Source organism: Ovis aries, chromosome 13 (assembly GCF_016772045.2).
Source record: "Ovis aries strain OAR_USU_Benz2616 breed Rambouillet chromosome 13, ARS-UI_Ramb_v3.0, whole genome shotgun sequence".
In the NCBI taxonomy this organism is placed as follows: Eukaryota; Metazoa; Chordata; class Mammalia; order Artiodactyla; family Bovidae; genus Ovis; species Ovis aries.
In genome coordinates this window covers 71,292,171-71,315,490 of record NC_056066.1, presented here as the reverse complement: position 1 = coordinate 71,315,490, position 23,320 = coordinate 71,292,171, and the positions used below count along the sequence as shown (strand labels likewise).

At 43.2% G+C, this 23,320-nt stretch overlaps 1 protein-coding gene across 1 annotated transcript in view; it reads left to right on the top strand.

Annotated features, from left to right (window-relative positions):
• PTPRT (protein tyrosine phosphatase receptor type T) overlaps positions 1–23,320 on the top strand; it is a 1,166,895-nt gene that overhangs the window by 520,368 nt on the left and 623,207 nt on the right. The window contains exon 7 of the mRNA XM_042230145.2: positions 19,902–20,195. Coding sequence (XP_042086079.1) covers positions 19,902–20,195 — 294 coding nt within the window. The remainder of the gene's footprint in view (positions 1–19,901; positions 20,196–23,320) is intronic.

The window sequence follows — 23,320 nt, the reverse complement described above, 5'->3', positions numbered from 1 at the left end:
TATAGATAAATGAGCCTTGATGTGCACCTTTCTTCATCCAGGGTACCACACTTTGGAACATGTCAGGGAGGCTTTCTGAAACAGCTGAGATGTTAGAAGGGCCTTGAAGGATGGAGCTCTTCGAGCAACTGCATGATAACCAGGGATATTTCATGTATGATTCAGTGTAAATAAGCTGGGTGCCTCGCTCCACAAGGCTTTTGTAGAGGCATAAAATAAGAGGCAATACATTGGCCCCTTAGGACTGTGCTTTTTACTGCTCTATACCAAAGCCTTTGACTGTGTGGATCACAATAAACTGTGGAAAATTCTGAAAGGGATGGGAATACCAGACCACCTGACCTGCCTCTTGAGAAACCTATATGCAGGTCAGGAAGCAACAGTTAGAACTGGACATGGAACAACAGACTGGTTCCAAATAGGAAAAGGAGTACGTCAAGGCTGTATATTGTCACCCTGCTTATTTAACTTATATGTAGAGTACATCATGAGAAACACTGGACTGGAAGAAACACAAGCTAGAATCAAGATTGCCGGGAGAAATATCAATAACCTTAGCTATGCAGATGACACCACCCTTATGGCAGAAAGTGAAGAAGAACTAAAAAGCCTCCTGATGAAAGTGAAAGAGGAGAGTGAAAAAGTTGGCTTAAAGCTCAACATTCAGAAAACGAAGATCATGGCATGTGGTCCCATCACTTCATGGGAAATAGACGGGGAAACAGTGGAAACAGTGTCAGACTTCATTTTGGGGGGCTCCAAAATCACTGCAGATGGTGATTGCAGCCATGAAATTAAAAGGTGCTTACTCCTTGGAAGGAAAGTTATGACCAACCTGGATAACATATTGAAAAGCAGAGACATTACTTTGCCAACAAAGGTCCGTCTAGTCAAGGCTATGGTTTTTCCAGTGGTCATGTATGGATGTGAGAGTTGGACTGTGAAGAAAGCTGAGCGCTGAAGAATTGATGCTTTTGAACTGTGGTGTTGGAGAAGACTCTTGAGCGTCCCTTGGACTGCAAGGAGATCCAACCAGTCCATTCTAAAGGAGATCAGTCCTGGGTGTTCTTTGGAAGGAATGATGCTAAAGCTGAAACTCCAGTACTTTGGCCACCTCATGCAAAGAGTTGACTCATTGGAAAAGACTGTGATGCTGGGAGGGATTGGGGGTCAGGAGGAGAAGGGGATGACAGAGGATGAGATGGCTGGATGGCATTACCGGCTCGATGGACTTGAGTCTGAGTGAACTCCGGGAGACAGTGATGGACAGGGAGGCCTGCCGTGCTGCGATTCATGGGGTTGTAAAGAGTCAGACACGACTGAGTCACTGAACTGAACTGAAGTGAGGCTGTTGGCAAAGGAAATACCATGAGGTTGGAGTTCTCCACCATCACTTGCCTTTCCTACCTAGTTTTTTTGTGTGTGTGTGTGTGCACATTATCACTACATAATTGTGAGTTGTTGGTTGGGTTAAGCAATGCAGAGCTCTCTGTGAACATTAGAACTCCTCTCTGGATCCCGAGCCAGGAGGAGGCAGATAGATGAGGAAGGCCATTCATTCATTTGTCATTCATTCATTTAAGTGTCCATTCACTGCTCACCCCAGTGCTGGAATTATACCGATATACATGCAATAGTGGAGCTTCCCTTATAGCTCGGTTGGTAAAGAGTCTGCCTGCAATGCGGGAGACCTGGGTTTGATCCCTGGGTTGAGGAGATCCCCTGGAGGAGGAAATGGCAACCCACTCCAGTATCCTTGCCTGGAAAATCTCACGGACAGAGGAACCTGGTGGGCTGCAGTCCATGGGGTCACAAAGAGTCGGGCATGACTGAGCGACTAATGCTTACTTACATGCAATATTACTAAAGAACAGGGGGTGGTTGAAGGTCATTCTAGGGGCCATACATATAATGAGTGTTCAGGAAGTATTTTGATGAATTGATGAATGGTACAGCCCTGTGATTTTCGAACTTGGCTGCACATTGGAAATAAATGGGAAAAAAAAAAATGATGCTTGGGCCTCACCCCAGAGATTTTGATTTCATTGGTGTAGGAGGGCTTTCAGACCTCTCCATGTGATTCTAATGTGCAGCGAAGTTGTAAGCCACTGTTGCAATGTCGAAGATCATTTTAGAGTAGCGTTGACATGTTGACATACACATACTACCTCATGTAAAACAGCTAGTGGGAAGCTGCTGTATAACACAGGGAACTCAGCTCAGTACTCTGTGCTGACCTAAAGGGTGGAATGCAGGGGAAGTGGGAAAGAGGCTCAAGAGGGAGGAGATATATGTATACACATAGCTGTTTTATCTTGTTGTACTGCAGAAACTAAAATAATATTGTGAAGCAATTATCTTCCAAATAAAAAAGAAATTTTTTTAAGATGGAAAAAAAAATACAGGGGTCCTTTAGTAAAAAAATAGTCCTTGGGCCTGTGTGGGGAATGGATTTAGACCCAGTCTGTTAGCCATTTAGGGTGAGCAGAGTTTAGGTTTCTCAAAGGACTCCTGTGAGCACAAGGCCCTGCAGAGTTTTAATAACAATCTTCCCATTTCTTCAAGGGGCTCCATTTATGCTTCTCTTCTGCAAAGGAACTGGTTACTTTAGCTTCATGAATTGGCCTTGAGACCCCCCAGTGTTCCCACATCAGCCTTCTGGGCAGAACATCGATAGTTTGGGGTCAGTCTTGAGTACATCCTGACTGTTGGGAAACCTCATTGGGGTTTCCAAGTAGGAACATATAATCAAAGGTACATTTCTTTTCTGTTAGAGGAATCAAAGGTAGGAGCAGAAATTCATGGGGCAATTTAAAGAGGCCATAAAGGCCTTCAAGCTGTGAAGAGCTCGGTAGGAATGATGCCGTTAGAGATCAATTCTTTAAAAAAAAATGTTAATACCTTGAGAAAATTGCTACATTAAACCTGTTTGTCCTTTGGTATATGTGGCTTTAATCAGACTGCTTTCCTGATTAAGATCTAGATGAGGTTTTGGGCAAGATTTTTTAAAACTTTGTTATTACCTGTGTGTGTGTTTTTCCTCAATGAAGAATGGCGGCAATTTCACCGAGGCCATCAATGTGCCCCCTCGAATAGGCCATGGTATATCTCCCGAGCAGGGCAAGCTTTCAAATTCACTCCTCATTTTATTACAGCTGTGACTACAAAGGTGAGTTTTAAACATGTCCTCCGTTTTATATCACCCCATTAAGAAATAAAGAGGCAGATTTTAGGGCTAACTTTTATTTGCAAATGATACTCCAACTGCTAGAACATTTGAATTCATCATTCCTCAGTCTAGACCCCTCTGTTCTACCCTACAAAAACTCTCTTGTCCATCATCCATTCAGTTCCATTCATGCAAACATCCATCCATATCTCATTGACAATTCCTTCTTTATTTGAAGTAATGAGCAAATTAATGCTTTCATAGGTATCAGTATCATATAATATATGGAAGAAATATTTTGAATGGCCAGATGTTAATTCCTGTCTTTGCTTACCACTGCAAAATAAAGTACTGGGCTTACCAAGTGTTCAAGTACATTTTAAAATACATTGAAAATGTCTCCTTTGAGGGCGTCCTTCCATAAAAGTAGGCTGCCTTCTTTTATTTTTATCAAATAGATATACCTATGTCTCCCCTAGTCTTTTGCCTAGTTTGTGAGCTTCAACTTCAAAGGTAATACTAAAACTGATCTTAAAGAAGCTTCAGGCATATGTGTGTGTGTGTGTGTGCATTTTGATTGTGCATCTTTATTATACTAACTCCTAGCCTTTTCAGTAACAAAAAGTCTGGTGATGTTGCTCCAAATGATTAGTTATCTGTGGGATATGTATGGTGCGTCAGTCACCTGTGACTACAAGGAAACTTGCCCCCAAATGCAGTGGCTTAAAACCACAAGCCTTTATTACCTCACAGGCATGGGTCCAAATCCTGATACAGCTTAACGGGGTGATTCTCCCTTGGGGTCTCTCATAGGATGTAGTCCTCCTAAGGCTTGACAGATGGAGAGTCTGATCCCAGATGCCCGCACATGGCAGTCTTCAGAAGGTCCTTTGAAAAGACCACTTCCATGGCTATGGCCCTCAGAGTCTCAGTTAGTGAGTGGCCTCAGAGCCTCGAGAATTGTTGGCAGAAGGTATCATTTGTGATGCGTGATTCAACTGAAGATAACTCACAACGTGGCAGAAAGAGGAGGGGAGGGAGGGGTGGAGGAGAGAGGGGTGAGAAAGAGAGGGTAGGGGAAGGGAAGAGGAGCCAGGAGAGAAGGAGGAAAGGAGAGAGGGAAAAAGAGGAGAGAGAGGAGGGAGAGAGAGAAAAGGGAGGAGAGAGGGATAGATGAGATGGAAGAGAGAAAGAGGGAGGGAGACGAGGAAGGAGGGAAGGGCAGGTGAGAAGGGGAAAGGCCATGGGGAGAGAGGAGAGGGAGAAGGAGGTGGACAGAGAGAGAAGTCGTGCTGGATGGCAGTCTTTTTATGACCTGAACTCAGAGGTACCATCATCACATCACCTTTGCTAAACTGCTAGAAGTGAGCCAAGAGGGCTCGCCCACTCTCAGAGCAGCAGCATTGGCACAGGGATGTGAATTCCAGGAGTCAGTCCCTGGGGACCATTTTAGAGACTGGCTACAACCATTGTGGGCAGGCATGGGGTTGGATGTCTTTAAGCATGGCCATGAACATGGTGATCTTTTGCAAATGTTCAGGATTTTCTTGCACAAGAAATACTGAATTTTAGCTCTTTGCAGCTCTGTAGTAATAGAAGTCACATATTAAATAAATATCTCAGTCTATCTTACCCTGTCCATATTGAGAGTTGCTTAATAGTGATCACTAATTGAATTCGAGGTCATGTTCCCATCTTTTTCCCAGTTAAGCTCCATGAGGGGATTCTGAAGGACAGTATTGTGTTGGATCCAGGCCTTCTAGATTGTTCTAAATGTTACTGGCTTACATCTTTTTGATGGTTCTGAGCATATGCTTCCTGTTTCCCATTTTAAAGCAACTATCCATCATCTTGATTGAAAACATGCTTTTAAAAATATTATACTTCTAACAATTAAATGATGAGTGCGACTAAAACTTTCAAAGCAAACCAGACATATTTTTCAACATTTCCGTGTTGAAATGAGAAAACTTGTGTGGCAGGAAATAGAGCCAAGGATAGTTTGTGTTTGTCAACCGAATGTTTGAGCCCAGTCCGGAATCTTCAATTATTTTTGAGCACTAATGACTTTGAATATAGTCAGAAGCAAAAACAAAAATTAGCACAGACTTGACATCACAGGCATGATTTATAACTGCAAACATTGATAAATGGAGCCTCATTGCAATTAAAATTTTTGCTTTGGGAAAGCTCATGTGAAGAAAATGAAAAGACAAGCTATAGAGGGAGAAACCCGGCAAACCACCTGCATGACAAAGGAGTAATATCTAGAGTATATGAAGAATTCTTAAAACTCAGCAGCAAGAAAATCCAGACAACCCAAAACAACAGTCCAGTGAGAAAATGGGCAAAAGTCATGATCAGATATCTTACTGAAGGGACTAGACTCATGGCAAAAAAGCACATGAAAAGCTGTCTGACATTAGGGTAGAATAAATTAAAATGACCGTGAGATAACACTACACACTTTCAGGATGGCTAAAAAAGTAATAACACCAAATTCTGGTGAAGATGCAGAAAAGCTGGGAGCATAAAATGGTGTAGCCACTCTGGAAAGCATTGTGCCAGTCTGAAATCTCATATGCCCTAGGAACTGTATACTCCTTGACATTTATCCCAGAGGAAGGAAGAATTATAGAAATCTGTATAATTATGATTGCTCATAGCAGCCCCATTTGTAGTAGCTAAGGACTAGAAACAGCCCAGATGTCCTCCAACAGGTAACTGGTTAAACAAGCTGTAGGACATCCACACCATAGAACACAACTTAGAAGGAATGAACTGTTGATGTAAACCACCCGAATGGTCTTCAGGGAATCACGCTTAGTGAAAAGAAGTCAAACCCCAAAGATGATATGGACAGGGATGCCTGGCATGCTGCAGTCCATGGGGTTGCAAGGAGTCGGACGGGACTAAACTGAACTGAAAGATGATATATTGTCATTTTTGAAATGTCAAAATTTTAGAATGGGTTTGTGGTTCCCAGGGGTTAAGGGTGAGGTGAAGGAGTGAGGATTTAGTATTTATTTTATATATCCCCACATTTTGTTTGCTAATATAAGGTGTAGGACTTTTGTTTCTACCTTTATGAGAGAGATTAGCCTAAAAGTTTCTTTTCTTGTGATATGCTTGTAACCTCTTTGCATAATGGTTACCTTGGGCTTGTAAAATGAGTGTGGAACTACTTCTTCTCTTGGTATTCTATGAAAGAATGTGTCTCAAGGTGGTAGTTCCCTGAAACCTTTTCATGTGTGAAAAAGTTCAAGCTTATTTTGCTGTCTATCTTCCAGTAGAATTCTTCCCCAGGAAGATGTTCCATCCAAAAGCCCTGTCACTTTGTAGATCCCCTTGAAAGTTGTTCTTTATTTCTTTGGATTCCCTGTGCCTCTATTTGAGAAGTCCACGTTTTAGGCTTCCCTGGTGGCTCAGCTGGTAAAGAATCTGCCTGCCATGTGGGAGATCTGGGTTTGATCCTTGGGTTGGGAAGATCCCCTGGAGAAGGGAACAGCTACTCACTCCAGTATTCTGGCCTGGAGAATTCCATGGGCTGTAAGGTCCATGGGGTTGCAAAGAGTTGGACGGGACCTTTGACTTTCACTTTCACATGATTAGGATGTTAGAAATATCTAGACCGGTGCTTGAAATTTGCCTTCTGCTCCTTGTCTCCTCTCTTCCCCGCCTGATGCTTTACCTGGCACAGAAGTACCCAGCTGCAGGTGCCTGCGGTGGGCACCAGCATGAAGCCCTTTATCCTGTTCCCAGAACCCAGTGTCTCCCTGGCTGAGCCAGAATTGTGGCTTCTGGGGATGGGGACAGTGGCCCATGGCCTGTGGGGCTGTGCATTATCCTGTTGTTTCAAAGTTCTTACCCCAAGAGCTGCTATTAAGTTCTGCTAAGTTTCTCTCCAGGCTGGATGTGGCAGAGTGCAGAGGGAGCCCGGGGGGATTTGGAAGAGGCTAATTTTTCAGTTCCTTAACATAAAGGGGGTAATCATCTCTTAAACTCTCCCCACAAACTGAGCAGGCTGTTGTGGATAAGCTTCTTAATCCATCTGGACACCCTTTCCTGACACTTCAGAGCAGTCGATACTTCTAGTCACTTCCAGCCATTTCAGCAGCTTAGAGACTAATTATGCATCTCCCCCTTGCACATAGGGATATGCCAAGGAGAGAAATTTGCAAAATGACAATATCTCCAAAGCCCCAGCCCCTTCGTTCTCTCACTGTGCCTGGCAGTGTAGTAACTGATGAAGCTGCCTGGACTCCGGTTGCCCTGAATCTCGCATTTCTTCCCTCGCTCTCATCAGCCCCTCTTCTTCTCTTTTCTCAAGACCTGTTCTGTTAAGCTGGCTGCCGTGTTTCCCCCCTGCCCCTGGTGCTTGCTGAGTGTGAGTTGCCTATCCTGGTGGGAAATGAGTGGCTTCCTCAAGCGTGAAGCTGAAAATGATTTCATCGCATGTGCTACCAAGTACCCAGATGCTCAGAGTGGAGATCAGAGGAGAGTTGAAGAGCTAGATCCAAGGGCTCATTAATGGAGAGGGCTGTGGGTGCGGAGGAGGACAAGCACAGGAGGTCAAGAAGGATGGGAGTATTCATAACTCATGCTTATTTAGGGTCTGTCTTGTTTCAGGCATTTACATTTAATCTTCGCAAAGACCCAGTGAGATATGACCCATTATACTGGTTTTACACGTGAAGAAACCAAGGCTCAGAGGAGTTCTGTAACTTACCCACAGTCATGCAATTAAGTAACAGAGGTTGTAAGCCAACCTCTATCTGTTGGATCCAACATTCTGGAATGTTCAATATATCATGCTGTCCTTTGTGAGTGAAAATGAATATGAATATGCAAAGGGATGGAGTGGTGAGCATTGGGCATAGTGTGAAGAAGTCCGTAGGGCACTGGGGTGCTGGGCAGGGAAAGTGAAGTGGACACCCACTTATATGGACTGGGGGAGCATTGTGGAGGTCAGGGAGAGACTGTGGCCTCACCCAGCCTGTTGACTCCTAGCCTTATACTGGTCCCATCTTCCCCTTGCCCCTTAGATCCATTCTGTGACCAAAGTGAAAGTGAAGTCGCTCAGTCATGTCCGACTCTTTGCCATCCCATGGACTGTAGCCTACCAGGCAAGAGTACTGGAGTGGAATGCCATTTCCTTCTCCAGGGGATCTTCCCGACCCAGGGATCGAACCTGAGTCTCCCACATTGTAGACAGATGCTTAACCGTCTGAACCACCGGGAGGTCTAACTCTAGTCTGACTCTGCCTACCCAACCCCATGGTCCTCGTCTTGGCCCAGACCTCCATCATCATCTGCTCTCGGTAATGGACACAACTTCCCACTGACTCTAGTCTCTCTTCTCAGACCCATTCAGCGAGCACTCAAGAGTGGTGTCCAAAGAGACCTTGTATCTGTGTTACACCACCACTTTCAGAGCCTCAGGCTCCTCAGGAAGCCCTTCCTGATCCGGTCCCCACTGACCTCTCAGATCACCTTGCTGCTGTTCCCCGACTCTCATCTGTGTTGCGGAGGATGTGGCCCAGTCTCTTCTCATCTCTGGGAAGGCTCCTTTCTCCCCGAGGGCCTGTGAGACTCTCCCATCGTTTCATGTCATGACTTGACTCCTCCAGGAAGCCTTCCGTCCCCTGCTCCATCTGATCCACCCCTTGTGTTCGTTTTCTCCGGCTGCTGTAACTAACAACCACACACTTATTTAGCAGCTTAAAAACAAAACAGAGAGAAACACCCCATAGTTACTGTCTTAAAGGTCAGGGAGCTAAAATGGGTCAACAGGGTCGCGTTTCTTTTGGCTCTAGGGGAGACTTTCCCCTTGCCTTCGCCGTTGCTGGAGACCACCAGCATCCTTTGTCTCATGGTCCTTCCTCCATGTTCAGCTGTGCAACCTCTTTCAGTTTCTGTCTGAGTCTGTTTCTCTGTCTTCTTATTTCACAGATAATTCGCATATAAAGATCTTTGTGATTACATCAGGCCTGTCTGGCTATTCCAAGATCCTCTCCCCACTCAAAATCTTTTAACTCAATCGCATCCTCAAAGGCAGTTCCACCATGTAAAATACTGGAGATTAAGACTCCTCCCTAGCATGCAGAAGTGTAGACTTGGATGTCTTTGGAACTCAGAGATCCAAATAGGTGAAGGCACAAGTTTCCTCCACCCTGTTCTCCATAGCTGGGCAGTGTGGTCTCTGATTCTGAAGACGTAGAGTCCAGGCTCTCCTAGGCCCTTCTCTGGGGAGAGATAGACTCTCTAGTCATATTTTCTTAGGACTCTTGATTAGCAGGCGAGGACAGAAAAGGCCCTTCTAGAATGATGATTCAGCTCTTAATTTTGGGACGTGGCCCAGCAAAGAGTCTTCTCAAAAATGTCAAGTCTGTGGTGAGGACAGCGGAGCCCGGAGCAGACCGAGTGTCGAGTGTTGCAGATCACAGACTCTCTCCTGGTGCTAAGTCGTTACTGAATTATGCATTTTTAAATGAATTCATTGGCTGCAGCACAGCCGTGTGAAGTAGACCGAGGCTGAGCTCATAAATGTACTTACTTGTGGAAGAGCTGGCAGGAGTACACACTGAGAGGACTGTGGCCCCTTTTCATCCTGACACAGTGAGGGGAATGCCTTTAATGGGATCTTTGTGACTCTCTGGGGGGGGTGCGAAATGGGGGCACCAGCTGTTTCCCACCGACTGCTGACTGACTCCAGGGCCTCCTGGCTGGGAGGAGGAAGATAATAGTAACTAACACAGCATACTTGTTATGTGCTAGGACTGTTCCAAGGGTATTGAATGCAATACCTTACCTAATCTTCATAGCAACCTCCATGGAGGAGGTATTGTTATTGCCCCCATTTTACAGATGAGGAAACTGAGGCGCAGAGAGGTTAAGTAACTTGCCCCAGCTTTTGTAATATTAAAAAAATATACATTTATTTATTTTAAATGGAGGATAATTACTTCACAATATTGTGATGGTGTTTGCCAAACATCAACATGAATCAGCCATAGGCATACATGTGTCCCCTCCCCACCCCACCCCCCAGGTTGTCACAGAGCACGGACTTTGGGTTCCCTGTGTTATGTGTCAAACTCACACTTGTTGTCTATTTTACATATGGTAAAATATATGTTTCAGTGCCATAATAAACACATGGAAAAATGCTCAATATCACTCATATTAGAGAAATGCAAATCAAAATCACAGTCAGGTATCATCTCACACCAGTCAGAACAGCCATCATCACAAAGCCTATAAACAATAAATGCTGGAGAGGGTGTGGAACCCCCTTAAACAATGTTGGTAGATGTGCAAACTGATAACCACCACTATGGAGAACAGTGTGGAGATTCCTGTAAAAACTAGGAATAAAACTATCATAATATCTTAATTGGAATTTCTCCAAACTGAGAATATCCTGAGACAGGGGTTTGCAAATAGTTTATTTGGAATTTGAAGGGGACACTGGTTGATTGAAGGGGAATTGAGGCAGGAAAAGAAGGAAGGCACTAACCTCGTATGTCCAGTGACCTCATGAGCAAAGGGAAATTTGGACCGAGAGACACAGACTGGGGGGGCGGGGGGGTGGGGAAGGCCGTGTAAAGACAGAGGCGGAGCTGGAGGGATGCATCTCCAAGCAAAGAAGGTCAAGATCAAACACTAGAATCAGGTGCCCGAGAGGCTTCCCTACAGCCTTTGGAGGGAGCAGGTCGCCTTTGACACCCTGGTTTCAGACTTCTCAGCTCTAGCACTGGAAGGCTGTGCATGTTTTAAGCCTCCCAGTTTGTGGTGTCTAGCTGCAGAAGTCCTAGGAAATCCGGATTTCTCGTCCTTGGCTACAGGGAAGTTGCTTACCTGAGGGGAAATGCCTACACCCCTAAACAGCCCATGTCCAGTTAATAACACAGGGAGACAGAAGGTTGCCCCCTTGCCTCAGAGAGGAGCCTTGAGTGGTGCATTCTTTGCTCCAGAGCACCTCTGGGATGAGGATGGCCTCGTCTTTAGACAAAATCACATCCTGGCTCCCTAGTCCACCTTCTTCTGAGAACTTCCCTCCACTTAGTCTCTGCGCAGAATCCTTGTCTCAAGCTCTGCTCCTGGGACCCTGGGCTCAGGCACCCTGCAGCACAGAACACACAGCCAGGACGGTGTCCCAGAGGACAGTTCACTCTTTCTTTTTTTCTCACAGAAGTCAGTTCATGTTTTTATATCTAAAGAACCAGCATTTGTTACATGTTATTTTTCATTTACCTATACTTAATTTACAATGATGTGTTAGTTTCAGACGTACAGCAAAGTGATTCAGTTACACACACACACATTTTTTAATGGATCATTTAATATGATACCATTTTGTTTTTATTATTTTTTTCACCTTTTGGCCACACTACATGGAATGTGGGATCTTAATTCTCTGACCAGAGATCGAAACCCACATCCCCTGCATTGGAAGCATAAAATCTTAATCGCTGGACCACCAGGGAAGTCCCTATATACATGTATCTATGTGTGTGTGTATTCTTTTTCAGATTCTTTTCTCTTATAGGTCATTATTAATACAAAATATTAAGTAGAGTTCGCTGTGTTGTACAGTAGTTCCTTGTTGGTTATCTGTTTTATGTATAGCAGTGCGTATATGTTAACCCCAGTCTCTTAATTTATCCCTCCTTCCTCTTTAGTAGCCATGTGTGTGTTTTCTATGTCTGTGGGTCTAGTTCTGTGTTATATATAAATTCATTTGTTTTAAAAAAAGAGAGCTCACTTAAAAAAATTAATATATTTATTTTATTTTATTTTATTTTTTTTAGGTATTCAAATAATCTTTTGGCTTCTTTTTTTTTTTAATTTTTTTTTTTTTAGTTTTTTATTTTTTAAATTTTAAAATCTTTAATTCTTACATGCATTCCCAAACATTGAAGGCTAATTACTTTGCAATATTGTGGTGGTTCTTGCCATACATTGACATGAATCAGACAAGAAAAGTGAGATGATAGAAAGGGAAGAATGTTCCAGCAGAGGGACCAGCACAGGCAAAAACACCTCCTACGACCTCTGTATTACTTGTGAGGGGAGCTCGGTAGTCAGGGAACCTGGAGAGGTTGGGAGGGGCCAGCTCTTGGAGGCCTGGTGTGACATTCTGGTGACAGCAGGTGGAGAAAGACTGTAGTCTGTATTTCAAAGTACTTTCTCACCGTTAAAACTCTTCACTACTTGTGTGAACACCGTACACTCTGCTCTTTATCCCTGGAGATAAGCTTCAAGCTGAGTCTTAGCTCATGTTAGGGATTTCTGCATCTGGCAATTAGGGCTAATGTCTTTCCATGTATCTTCCATATCTGGGGTTCTGAGATAACTGACTATTATTGATGCCAGGTTAGCGAAGGACTGGCTAGTTACCAGATCTGGCTTCTTCTCACCAAAACCACTTCTCTATGACTTTGAAAGATAAATCATTTCATCCTCCTCAACTGTGGGGATCCTAGTAGCAGTAGACAGTATAATATAGTGATTACAAGCCCTGCTCTGGGGTCTTCCTAAGTTTGAAACCTGGTTCCTTTTCTTACTTGTGATTGTGAGCCATTAACCTCCTTAAGCTTTAGGGTTTTTAAAATTAGTTTATAAGATGGGATTGCTAATATCCCTTGCCTGAAGAATGTTCCAGGATTAAATAAGATGATGCATATAAAGTTCTTACCACAGTGCCTAGCACACAGTGAATCCTAAGTGCATACTTTTACTCTGCTGAACTCACAGGCTGTGGGTCTGAAATAGAAGCACGCTTTTTATATTAACGCTTAGAGCACAAAGAGGGTTGGCACAGTATTGAGGACAGGGGCAGGCTTTGGGAAGGCCTGGGTTTGCACATGGTTCTGCTCATTCACTATGTGAGACGAGGAAGGTTACCTAAAGGAGCTGAGCCTTGGTTTCCTCACTTGTAAGATGTGTGCTTTGTGGGGCACCAGAGGAAAATGAATGAGGAAGCAGGTAGAGCATTCTAAAATATTAGTTGCTATAATTAGGGGACCTTTCAGAAGTCCAGTCTCAACTTACAGTGCAGGCATCTGAGCCGTGCCAAAGGCAGCCATGATTTCTCCTTATTAGGAGCTATGGGGGAAGAACTGGCTTGGCAAAGGGACACGGATGTGGTTCTTGAATGTTGTCACCTGTCGTCGGGGCAGATGGGAGGGGAGATTGACTGTTAAATACTCCTAGTGGTGGAGAGCATAGAATCCCAGCAAAGGCCCCACTGGTTAGAAAAGTTCAACATTTAAGAACACTTATTTAATATGCTTATCTTTGGAATAAACACCCAATTCAGGTTCATTAGAGGACATTTGCAGAGACACACGAGAAAGAAAACAATACTCATTTCCCCACAATCCTAAGGAAAAATCAATATTTGGCATATTTCTACCTAGACATTTTAATAGGCATAGGTAGGTGGGATTTTTTGTTGTTGTTGTTGTTGTTTGTTTTCCTTTAATTTAGTTAAAATTGGGCTTTTGTACCTTTGGAGAGTCTTGTCTAAGGAGAAACTGTTCCATGGAAATTTTTCACGTCCAGTTTCAGAATAATTGCCAGAGGAAGGGTTAACCATTCACAGTGCAGTTACTTACATGTAAGCACAATCTAAATGCCATAGGGATTTCTGTCTTTTTTGAAAGTTTCGGTTTTGTCTTGGTTTGGCCTGACGTAAGGCAGTGATTCCCTTTTAGACTCTTACCTGGGAAAGAAGAGTCTTGCATTAGTAATCATCCCATGAGACGGATCCTTTTACTGTCCCACTTTCTCCATCTTAGAGGTCATGATTTCAGTTTACCCCGGTGTGGACTGGGATCTATCATCAAGTTATATAGATAATACATCTTCTGCATTTTTCAGAATCTAAACTTGTCTATCCATTGGCTTCGCCGATGTACCACAACTTAGTTGTCTATAAACATCTTGGGATATGAAATATCCTCTTAAAATCTTGTGTGTGTATTATACTATTGTGAGTGGAATGCAGACCCCCCTTCTTGGCTGCAATCCTGGTTCTTTAAATTACTAACCGTTTGATGTTGGGCACGTTACTGAATCTGCATCTCTTTCTCCTGTTCAGAAAAATGTGAATCATAATATTATATATTCCTAGAGTTGCTGTGAAGATTAAATGAGTTAATACTCTAAGGCACTAAGAACAGTGACAGGTTCATCAAAACTGCTCATCTTTTGTTAGCTGCCACTGCTGTCGTTTATAGCTACGATTGCTATTATCACCTTCTCTTATATTCCTGTGTTTCAAACTGAAATGATGAAGTATGGGAACTGATTTTTCAGTCTTTTTGCTTTGCATTGATGAATATCTGTTTTTGTCTAGATGCTTGTGGGAATTTTTCTTTAGTCTGGTATTTCAAAATATTGCCAGTATGTTCTTAAGTTTGAGTCTCCTCATTGATTATTCCTGCAACCCGCTGTGCTCTTCATAGTCTGCAAGTTCAGACCTTCATTTAGTTCAAAAATTTTTTCTTTAGCTATGTCTTTGATTATTGTTCTGTTCCAGGCATTTGATGTCTTCTCCCAGACGTATTCAGTTCTTAGCTTGGATGCCCATCCACTGTTCTCTATAACACTCTCTTTCCTTCTCTTTGTCTTGCCACCCCAACCTCTTATTTTGGGAAAACTTATCCAATATTTTCTCTGTCCATTTAAACAGGTCATTAAATATTTATTGCACATTGGCCATAAGTTAAGGTTAGACACAAAGACTAATTCTAGTCGACACCTACTGCTAGATTGGATGCTATATCTATTATTCTGCCTTCTACTCGGGGACCTCATGGGCCAGCGATGAATGAGGTGGTGCAGTCTACTGCTGGCAACACAGTCAGGGTAGAGTCGGTAAACATATCCACATAGAACCCCCATGGTCCTTGGCAGAAAATTCAGATATTTTTATACTTTGAATCATCTTTCATGCTAAAGATGAAAATATTGAGAACCACCAAGACTGGGTGGTGTGTCCAGGGTCACACAGCTAACTAGACGCGGAAGACAAAGACCAGGTCCTGGCCCCAAACTAGATTTTCTTCTCCTCTTTGATCTTCCATGCCTTATTTGATACAAGAATGTTGCATGCTGATTGGTAGAAAAGCTAACCAGCATGAAGCTTTTTAAATATCTACTGTGTGCCTAGCCTTGCGGTCCACACAACTGAGGCATTATGAAGCAGAATTGAAAAGAAAAATGGACATGGTTTGGTTCAAAGCAACAGAAACGATGTTCCAGTCGGGAAAAATGGCATGTGTGCCAGTGTGGATGAGGCAGTGATAAAATAGTCTCTGGGTATATGTGGTATGTTGGCGGGTGGGGCAGGGTAGGGCGTTCCTATGGAACGCTTCTCACATGCTTCAGTAAATGCTGTGCAATTAGAAAGATGATCAGGAGGGAGGCAGAGGGTGATAGTGTCAGAAGCCAGTTTATATTCACCTTAAACATGCCTAAGAGCTCACTTCAATCTTAGTAGCATTCAGTTTTTCTCAAAATATTTGATTTCTGTCTCGATCAGACAATACACAAGTGCAAAGCTTGCTCTCCAGCTATTTGAAGCACTTCTGCTCTCTGTAGGAATTTCTGGGGAGTCAAACTGTTACAAGTGCTCACAGCAGGAAAGAGAAAGACAGAATTGGTCTGGAGATTGCTGCCTGAGGATGAAGCAGAATTGCATTAAGGGGTCACTTCACCACCTACCTGTTGAAGGAGAGCCTTGGCCAGTCAGGGGCAATTGCTGCCCAGGCCTCAGGGGTGATGGCTCCTGGGGTTCTTATTCTCAAAGTGCTCTGATTCCTGACTGGAGGGAGGTTGGTACCATCTCCCAACCCAGATCTCATCTTCCTGAAAACCAGGCTCCCTCCCTCTTGATTTTGTTCCAACCTTTCTCAGCAAGGAGTACCATCAAATGTCAAATACTTCCTCCTGGCTTTGCACAGTTGATGGTGAAGGGCCAGGTATAGAGAGGTGTTAGTCATTTCATATGTGAAAAGACTCATGAAAACACCAATAACACAGGCCTCATGGACACTGAATATGCTGGCACCTTGAACTTGGACTTCTTGGCCTCTAGAACTGTGGGAAATAAATGTTGTTTAAGCCACCCAATCTGTGGTATTTTGTTATAGCAGCCCAAACACCTAAGACATCCTCTGCGGAAGATTTCTACATATAACATTAAATGGGCAGAGTCATGTTTTTTTCCTTTAAATATTTTAGCCCGACTGTTGAATCTATGAATGTGTTGGGTGGGTCATGGTCATGGGAACCTAGACATTTACTGTGCTTGGTCTGGTGGAAATCTTAGCATATTTGTATTCGCCAAATATTTGGGAGCCTGGAAGCACTAGGTTTATGACCCCTACATCAAGTTCCATTTGCTTACAGGGTAGTGCTCCCAGGCTTTAGCTCCTGCAGCAAAGGGTGGCTTCAGGGTCCCTGAGAAGTGTCAGCTCTTAGGGGCATATGGGCTGTCAGGATCTCTGTGGATTTCTTTTATTCTCAGCATAGAATCTTTAAGAATTCATGCAAGGTCTTCAAAAAGGTTCCTGAATTCCTGAAATGATGTACAAAACTCTAGGTAGTATGCTTATGTACATTTTCCTGAGGAGAAGAGTCTAGAATTTCTCATATTTCCATAGCATCCTGCATATCCCCCAAAGTTAAAGATAACTTGTATAGACTTCTTTTAATGATCTTCCTGGCTATCTGCTTCAGCATCTCAAGTATAGGACGAGAAAACCCATAGGCAGATATGCTACCTGGACCCTGAGTTCTAAAGCTGTCTACACCTTCTTCTAACTTCATGGGCTCTTCCTAGTTCTTGGTCTCCTTTCTGATGACTCTGGTGGTTGAATTAGATGGCTTCATAGCATTCTTGCAGTGTCTGGCTGAATAGCTCATCTCAGAGAGGAAAACTGAAACAGGCACAATCTTTCTGTGCGTTATTTAAAAAGGCAGGTACCTACCAAAAAAAAAAAAATCATTCCTCCCTTTTTTTCTCTTTGATCCATGAGTTCATGTGCCTTCATGTGCCAATTATAAATCAATAAATTAATAAAAACAGAAAGAACAAAAGAATAATCTGATGGCTTCCTGGGATCAGGCACAGGAAACACTGGGATGTAGTTTGTGATCTATTCTTGAGTGATCACAGGGAAGGACAAGTCTGCATATGGACGTGTAAACTAGTGTGACATTTGAGATGGACATATTTATATCCTTGAGGGAATGTTTGTTACTATACTTGCACCTACCATCAAAAATACATGAAGAGACTAAGCATGTGGAGAGACTGATATTTGATTTTCTTTCTGATGGTCAGTAATTTACTGCTAATGCCTAAACTAGGAGAGTAGAAACTAGGGTGGAAAGTCCATGGAGGAGAACTTATTGTAACCACTTGTTCAAGCCTTAATGTATTGAAGTCTGCTAATCTTAATTCTGTCCAGGGCCTGTCTGTGAATAATTTTACTAAGGAATTGGGCAGAGTCATCACAGAGCTACAAAAATATCACCTTTGGGGCCTCATTGGAGACTGATGGGAACTCTGGAGAGTAGATAATGGTGATCCAAGGGTCTATATATTTAAAATGCACAAAGGATGAGCCCAGAAATTATCTGCCTGCCAACTTAACTTCTCTACCTGGAACAAATGATCCAAAAATCAATTTGCAAACACCTTTAGATAACAAGGCATTGAGAAATAACCTCCATGGCTTTGTAAAGAAAAGCATCTAGCTTGACTAATCTGCTTAATTTCCTCCTCTGACCAAATGGCAGGTTATAATAGTGGCAATTTGAACTTGTCCCTGAAGATCTGCTTCAAGTCACACTGAGAAAATATTGTCCATCTTTGCTTCATAGATGATTGTTCTCTTTCTGGAGAATTTTCGTTGCTAGATAATTAATTAGAAAGAAAACACTGAATGAGACCTATCTTCCCAGAGCTCCCACCTGAGTTCCAAACTGAAACTGATACCTGCCTTAATAGCCCAGAGGCCCTCCAAAAGTTCTTGAACATAGCTTTGGTGTACTCCGTCCCAAATGCCATCCCCATTCCTAGTTCTACACCAAGAATCACTAACTTATTCATACCCTTGGACAGATAACCCACTTCCTGAACGTTGGTCCTAAGAAAATATAAGACAAGAAGGACTGGAATCATTTGCACAAAGATGTTTGTTGCAGCATTATTTACCTTCACAATACTCGAAACTACTCTAATGTGCCCTGTAATCAGAGCATAATTCTTGTAATTATCTGATGCACTGTTCTATCACTACTAAAGACAGTGATGTTAAAATCCACATTGTGTATAAGCAAAGTCCTTTGGTTGTAATAAATGAGGGAAGAAAAGAAAATCTTCTCTGAGTCTATGTGTCACTGTAACTACACACAAAAATGATTTAAGTATATGAATAGAAATTGGAATGGAACATGAAGATATAAAAATGGCAACTATATTGAGTAGTAAGGAAGGGGAATTGTTTTCTCTTTCTACTCTTTTCTTTATTGTTGTTCCACTGCTGATTTTTGCTACAAATAAAAATAAATATACCCACACTGGTTTGTAGACAATGGGTATCAAGAGATAAACAGCCTTCCAAAGGGAGAGCTGGTGTTGGAAGGCAAGCTGATGTGGGTTCCCTTTTGCCTTACTTGTTCCACTCTCTTGGTTAAGGGGTATGATCACTTGGGTTCTCAGGATTTTAATCCATCAAAATGGAGGTGCTAATATCCCAAGAATGACACTAATAATGCAAATGAAATGTTCTGGTAAATAAGTATAAAGCAAGTGTTAATTTCTGCAGCTTTGCCAGTGAGCTAAAAATTGCCAGAGAGAGGCCACCATTAGTGCCTGTTAAAATTCTAGTCTGTTTAGCTGAAGTTATAGAACTTAGTAAAAGAGAGGTAGCAACACATAGGAGATCCAAAATAGCTCAGCGTGACTTTTCCCTTGACCCTTGATTTCCCACTGGCATCACTGTGATCGCGACCCTCTCTCTGTGGAGGAAGTTTTTAGAGTTGTGGAAGAAGAAGTTGAACTCCCATTGTGCCATCATCCTTTTGCTAATTCAGCTCCTACCACCATTCCACAGATCATTCACTAACAATCTGTGTGTTCCCATAAAAGAAGTGTTTGTAAACCCCTGACTCCCATGGGTTTTGAACCAAACTCTGATTTAGTAAAGGCTGGTTCTCATTTGAGGATAGAAAACAGAATATTAACCCAGGCAGCTTTGCTGTGTTCAGGAAAAATCACAATGACCTTCTTTCTTTCCTTTCTTTAAATGAAGGAGTTTTGATGAAAGTGTTGGTTGTTCAGTTGTGTCTGACTCTTTGTGAGCCCATAGACTGTAGCCCACCAGGCTCCTCTGTCCATGGAATTCTCCAGGCAGAAATACTGGAGTGGGTTGCCATTCCCTTCTCCAGGGAATCTTCCCAACCCAGGAATCGAACCTGGGCCTCCTGCATTGCAGGCAGATTCTTCATCATCTGAGCCACCAGGGAAGATTGAATATAGTTACTGAAGAAATATTGATTCAGGTATTTACATACAATTACTTAAATAACTTAATTGATTTTAGGCTATTTTCTCTGGCTCTACGGAATTCTGCTCTTTGTCCTCATATGTCTGAAGTCCGTTTTGTAAACCATTTGCGTCTGACATCCTTTGCTGATTCCTGTCTTTCAGAGCCTCCCACGCCCATCGCCCCTCCGGAGCTGCTGGCCGTGGGGGCCACCTACCTGTGGATCAAGCCAAACGCCAACTCCATCATTGGAGATGGCCCCATCATCCTGAAGGAGGTGGAGTACCGCACGACCACGGGCACCTGGGCAGAGACCCACATCGTCGACTCTCCCAACTATAAGCTGTGGCATCTGGACCCCGATGTGGAGTATGAGATCCGAGTGCTGCTCACACGACCTGGGGAAGGGGGCACGGGACCACCAGGGCCTCCCCTCACCACCAGAACCAAGTGTGCAGGTAGGACCCTTCTTCCCGACTGTTTTGAGATGTTGTGCAGTGGCTGTGAGCGATGCCGCTCTTGAAGTTGTGACAGTCATTCCTCAACTTCTTTGGTATAAGTGTGCATCCTGTTGGGGTAATAAACAGTATTTGGTCTTGCCTTTGAGGTTCTGGAGGCATCTCTGGGGCCCTCCTGGCTTCACCTGTGAGTCTAAGAATCACCTAACTCTAGCTCTCATCTAGCCTCTCTAGTCCTGGAGAGTTTCCTGGATTGGACAGTATTTCCCGGGACACTGGTTCCTTCTCCCCAAATACTCCTGGGACCTTTGGAGTATGCGAGGCTTCCTACTGCTGACAGCATCTCTGAGGACTCTTGGTTCTGAGTCCTTGAGGGGTCCTGATCTCGCTTCTTTGAGGGCTCCTGGCTGTGTCCCTGAAGGGTCCAGCTCCGGCTGTATCTCTGCAGGCTCCTGGCTCTGACTGTGTGACCTGAGGCTTCCCTTGATCTGTGTCTTTGAGTGCTTCTGATTCATCTTGCATATCCTGTGTCTTTCTGATTTTAGTTTTGTCCCTGGGCTGGGCTTGTGACCCGAGTGAGCTCTTGGTTTTAACAATGTCCTTGAGAGCTCCTAGTTCTAGTTCAGCCACTGAGGTGCTCCTGGTGCCTTCTGGCTCTGAAAGCATCTCTCAGTGGATTCTGAAAATGCCTTCATCCCTCAGAGCCTCCTGCCTCTGTGTCCCCTGGGGGCTAGACTCTACTAGGAATCTGGGTTGGGATGGTCTGTCCAGAGGTCCTCTGAATTCTAAATCCCTGCAGGCTCCTGGCTCAGTGTTTCCTTCAGCCAGGCTCTGACAGTTTGTCTGATGTTCCTGGTGATGCTAGAGTTTGCAGACTAGAACTGTGTCCTAGAGGGTTCTTTGTATCCAACCATATCCCCAAGAATCTAGGCTTCTGTGATGTTACTAATAAGGGGAGCTAGCTAGGATTAGACCCCTGATTTGTACCCTTAGATGTTCTGACTTCGAATGCAACTCAAGAAATTAAAAGGACTTAGTGTTAATGTGGGATTTGTTTGTTTTTGTTTTTGCAAATCACATTATTTATTTTATTTTTCTTAAGTAACCATTCGATATATGTACTTTTATCTCATATATAAATGAAAGAATTGAGACAACATTTTTAAACATTTTATCCAAAGTCATAGAATTAGCCAGCAGCACCCTCAGGGTTTGCACTAAGGTTTTCTGACTCAAATGCCCCTGATCATTGGTCACACATTGGTACATACATAGAGAGAGCTGTGTGCCATTGGTTTGGTATCTAGAGCTGGAGGTGCTCCAGTGGAGGACCAGTGACGTGGCAACATGAGCTGTTGACTTCTGAGGGGGAAAGAATCCCTTCTGCCTTCTGGGTGGGGAGTGAAGGACCCATCAGTACAGTCATTTCCATGGAACAAGAAGAAAAATAAAACAGGTAGGCTATAGTGTAACATAATGTGTGCCTAAAATCACGGCACTGTTCAGAGTTACACAATAAAAGCTTCCGGGTTCATGGAGAAAAGCGGGGCAGGGTCACACCTTTCGTTCGTGACAGGCCCATGAGAGAGCAGCCTAGTGAAAATGGCGGCCCAGCTGTACTTGCACATGTCCACCTGTATGCACATGTGCAGTCTTAAAATGTAATACAAACGGGGCATTGCCTTGAAATGTCCTGAAGTTTGCCTGTGGAAGTGGGCATCAGAAGACCACAGTCCATGAGCTACTGGGAGGAGGTGGAGGAGGACTGTCTGAAAGTGGTGGTGAGTTGATCCACGTGTGGATCAACATGGCTTATAACACACTCAGTGAACAGAGGGAGCAGGGAGATATTAGAGGTGGGTGCGTCTGGGGTGTTCCTCCATGGTTCAGTCCAGCTGAGTGCAGTTGTCTGCTCTGCTAGTGTTTCTGTGTGCAGCATCACACATAGCCAATGTGAAATTCATGTTATACTCACATTGTTCCCTGATGTGTCAATCATGTTGGAGAACATTTGCATTTTGGAAACAAGTGTTACAGTAGAATTGACTGTAACCAGTTTAGTGCCTCTTGGTCCCCTGGAGAAGGGCATAGCAACCCGCTCCAGTATTCTCGCCTGGAAAATCCCATGGACAGAGGAGCCTGGCAGGTTACAGTTCATAGGGCTGCAAAGAGTCCAGGGTGGCTGAAGCAACCGAGCAGCAGCAACAGTGCCTCTTGGTAGCACGTAACCCAAAGTTGGTGAGTATTTCTATTGCTTGGGAATATTCCTTTGAGTGTTATTGAATCACCGTGATGAGTGGAGACACCATTTTCTTGATTGGTTTCAAAAACTAATCGTTGGTAGAATTCCTCACTGAAACCTGATTATAAAACTTACTACTTAAAAAAGACATAAGGATATGTTATTAAACCAGGTAATGCCTTATCTCAGCTTTGCAATTCAGTATTCATCCATAAAAATAATTGATTTGATCCTGCCAATGAGACTTCTCTCTTTCCGCAGGGTTTCCAGGGGTTTTGATCTTTATAAATGATATTCAGAGCACTTTAGCAGCCCCCATGGACTTATTTGCTGATGATCATATAATACATTTTGAAATTCAATTGCAAGATGATCATCTCAATAAAAATTTACAATCTATTGCAAACTGTTGCCACGGCTGTGTAATGGATTTTGCATGTTGAAAACACAATTGTCTGACTATCACTATAAAAATTATGAGTTGAAAACACTGTTTGTGGTTTTATATTTCAAAAATGTTGATGTTTAAGTAAGTTATGCCTAAAATCTTGAATAACCCACATCTTACAAAATGTGTCGTCAAAAAGGTAATCTTCTTTTCCACAATTGCTGCTGATAGTAGACTGTTCTTTGCCTCATAATTAATTTTTAAGAGAATTCTAGGGCTGATAGCCATTTGTAGAGACTGCTTATTGGGGTTGGTAGTCTGAGCTTTTTTCCTCCCTGTCTCTCTTCTATTATTAATCACACTGGAAATGTACTCATTATTTTACACAACAGAAAATGAGAGAGTGTGGAGTGTGGAAGGTATAATTTCTACCCAGAGGAATTTACAGACTGGGTTAAGATTCCAAGAAAACAGCAAAAAGGGTAAAACATAAAG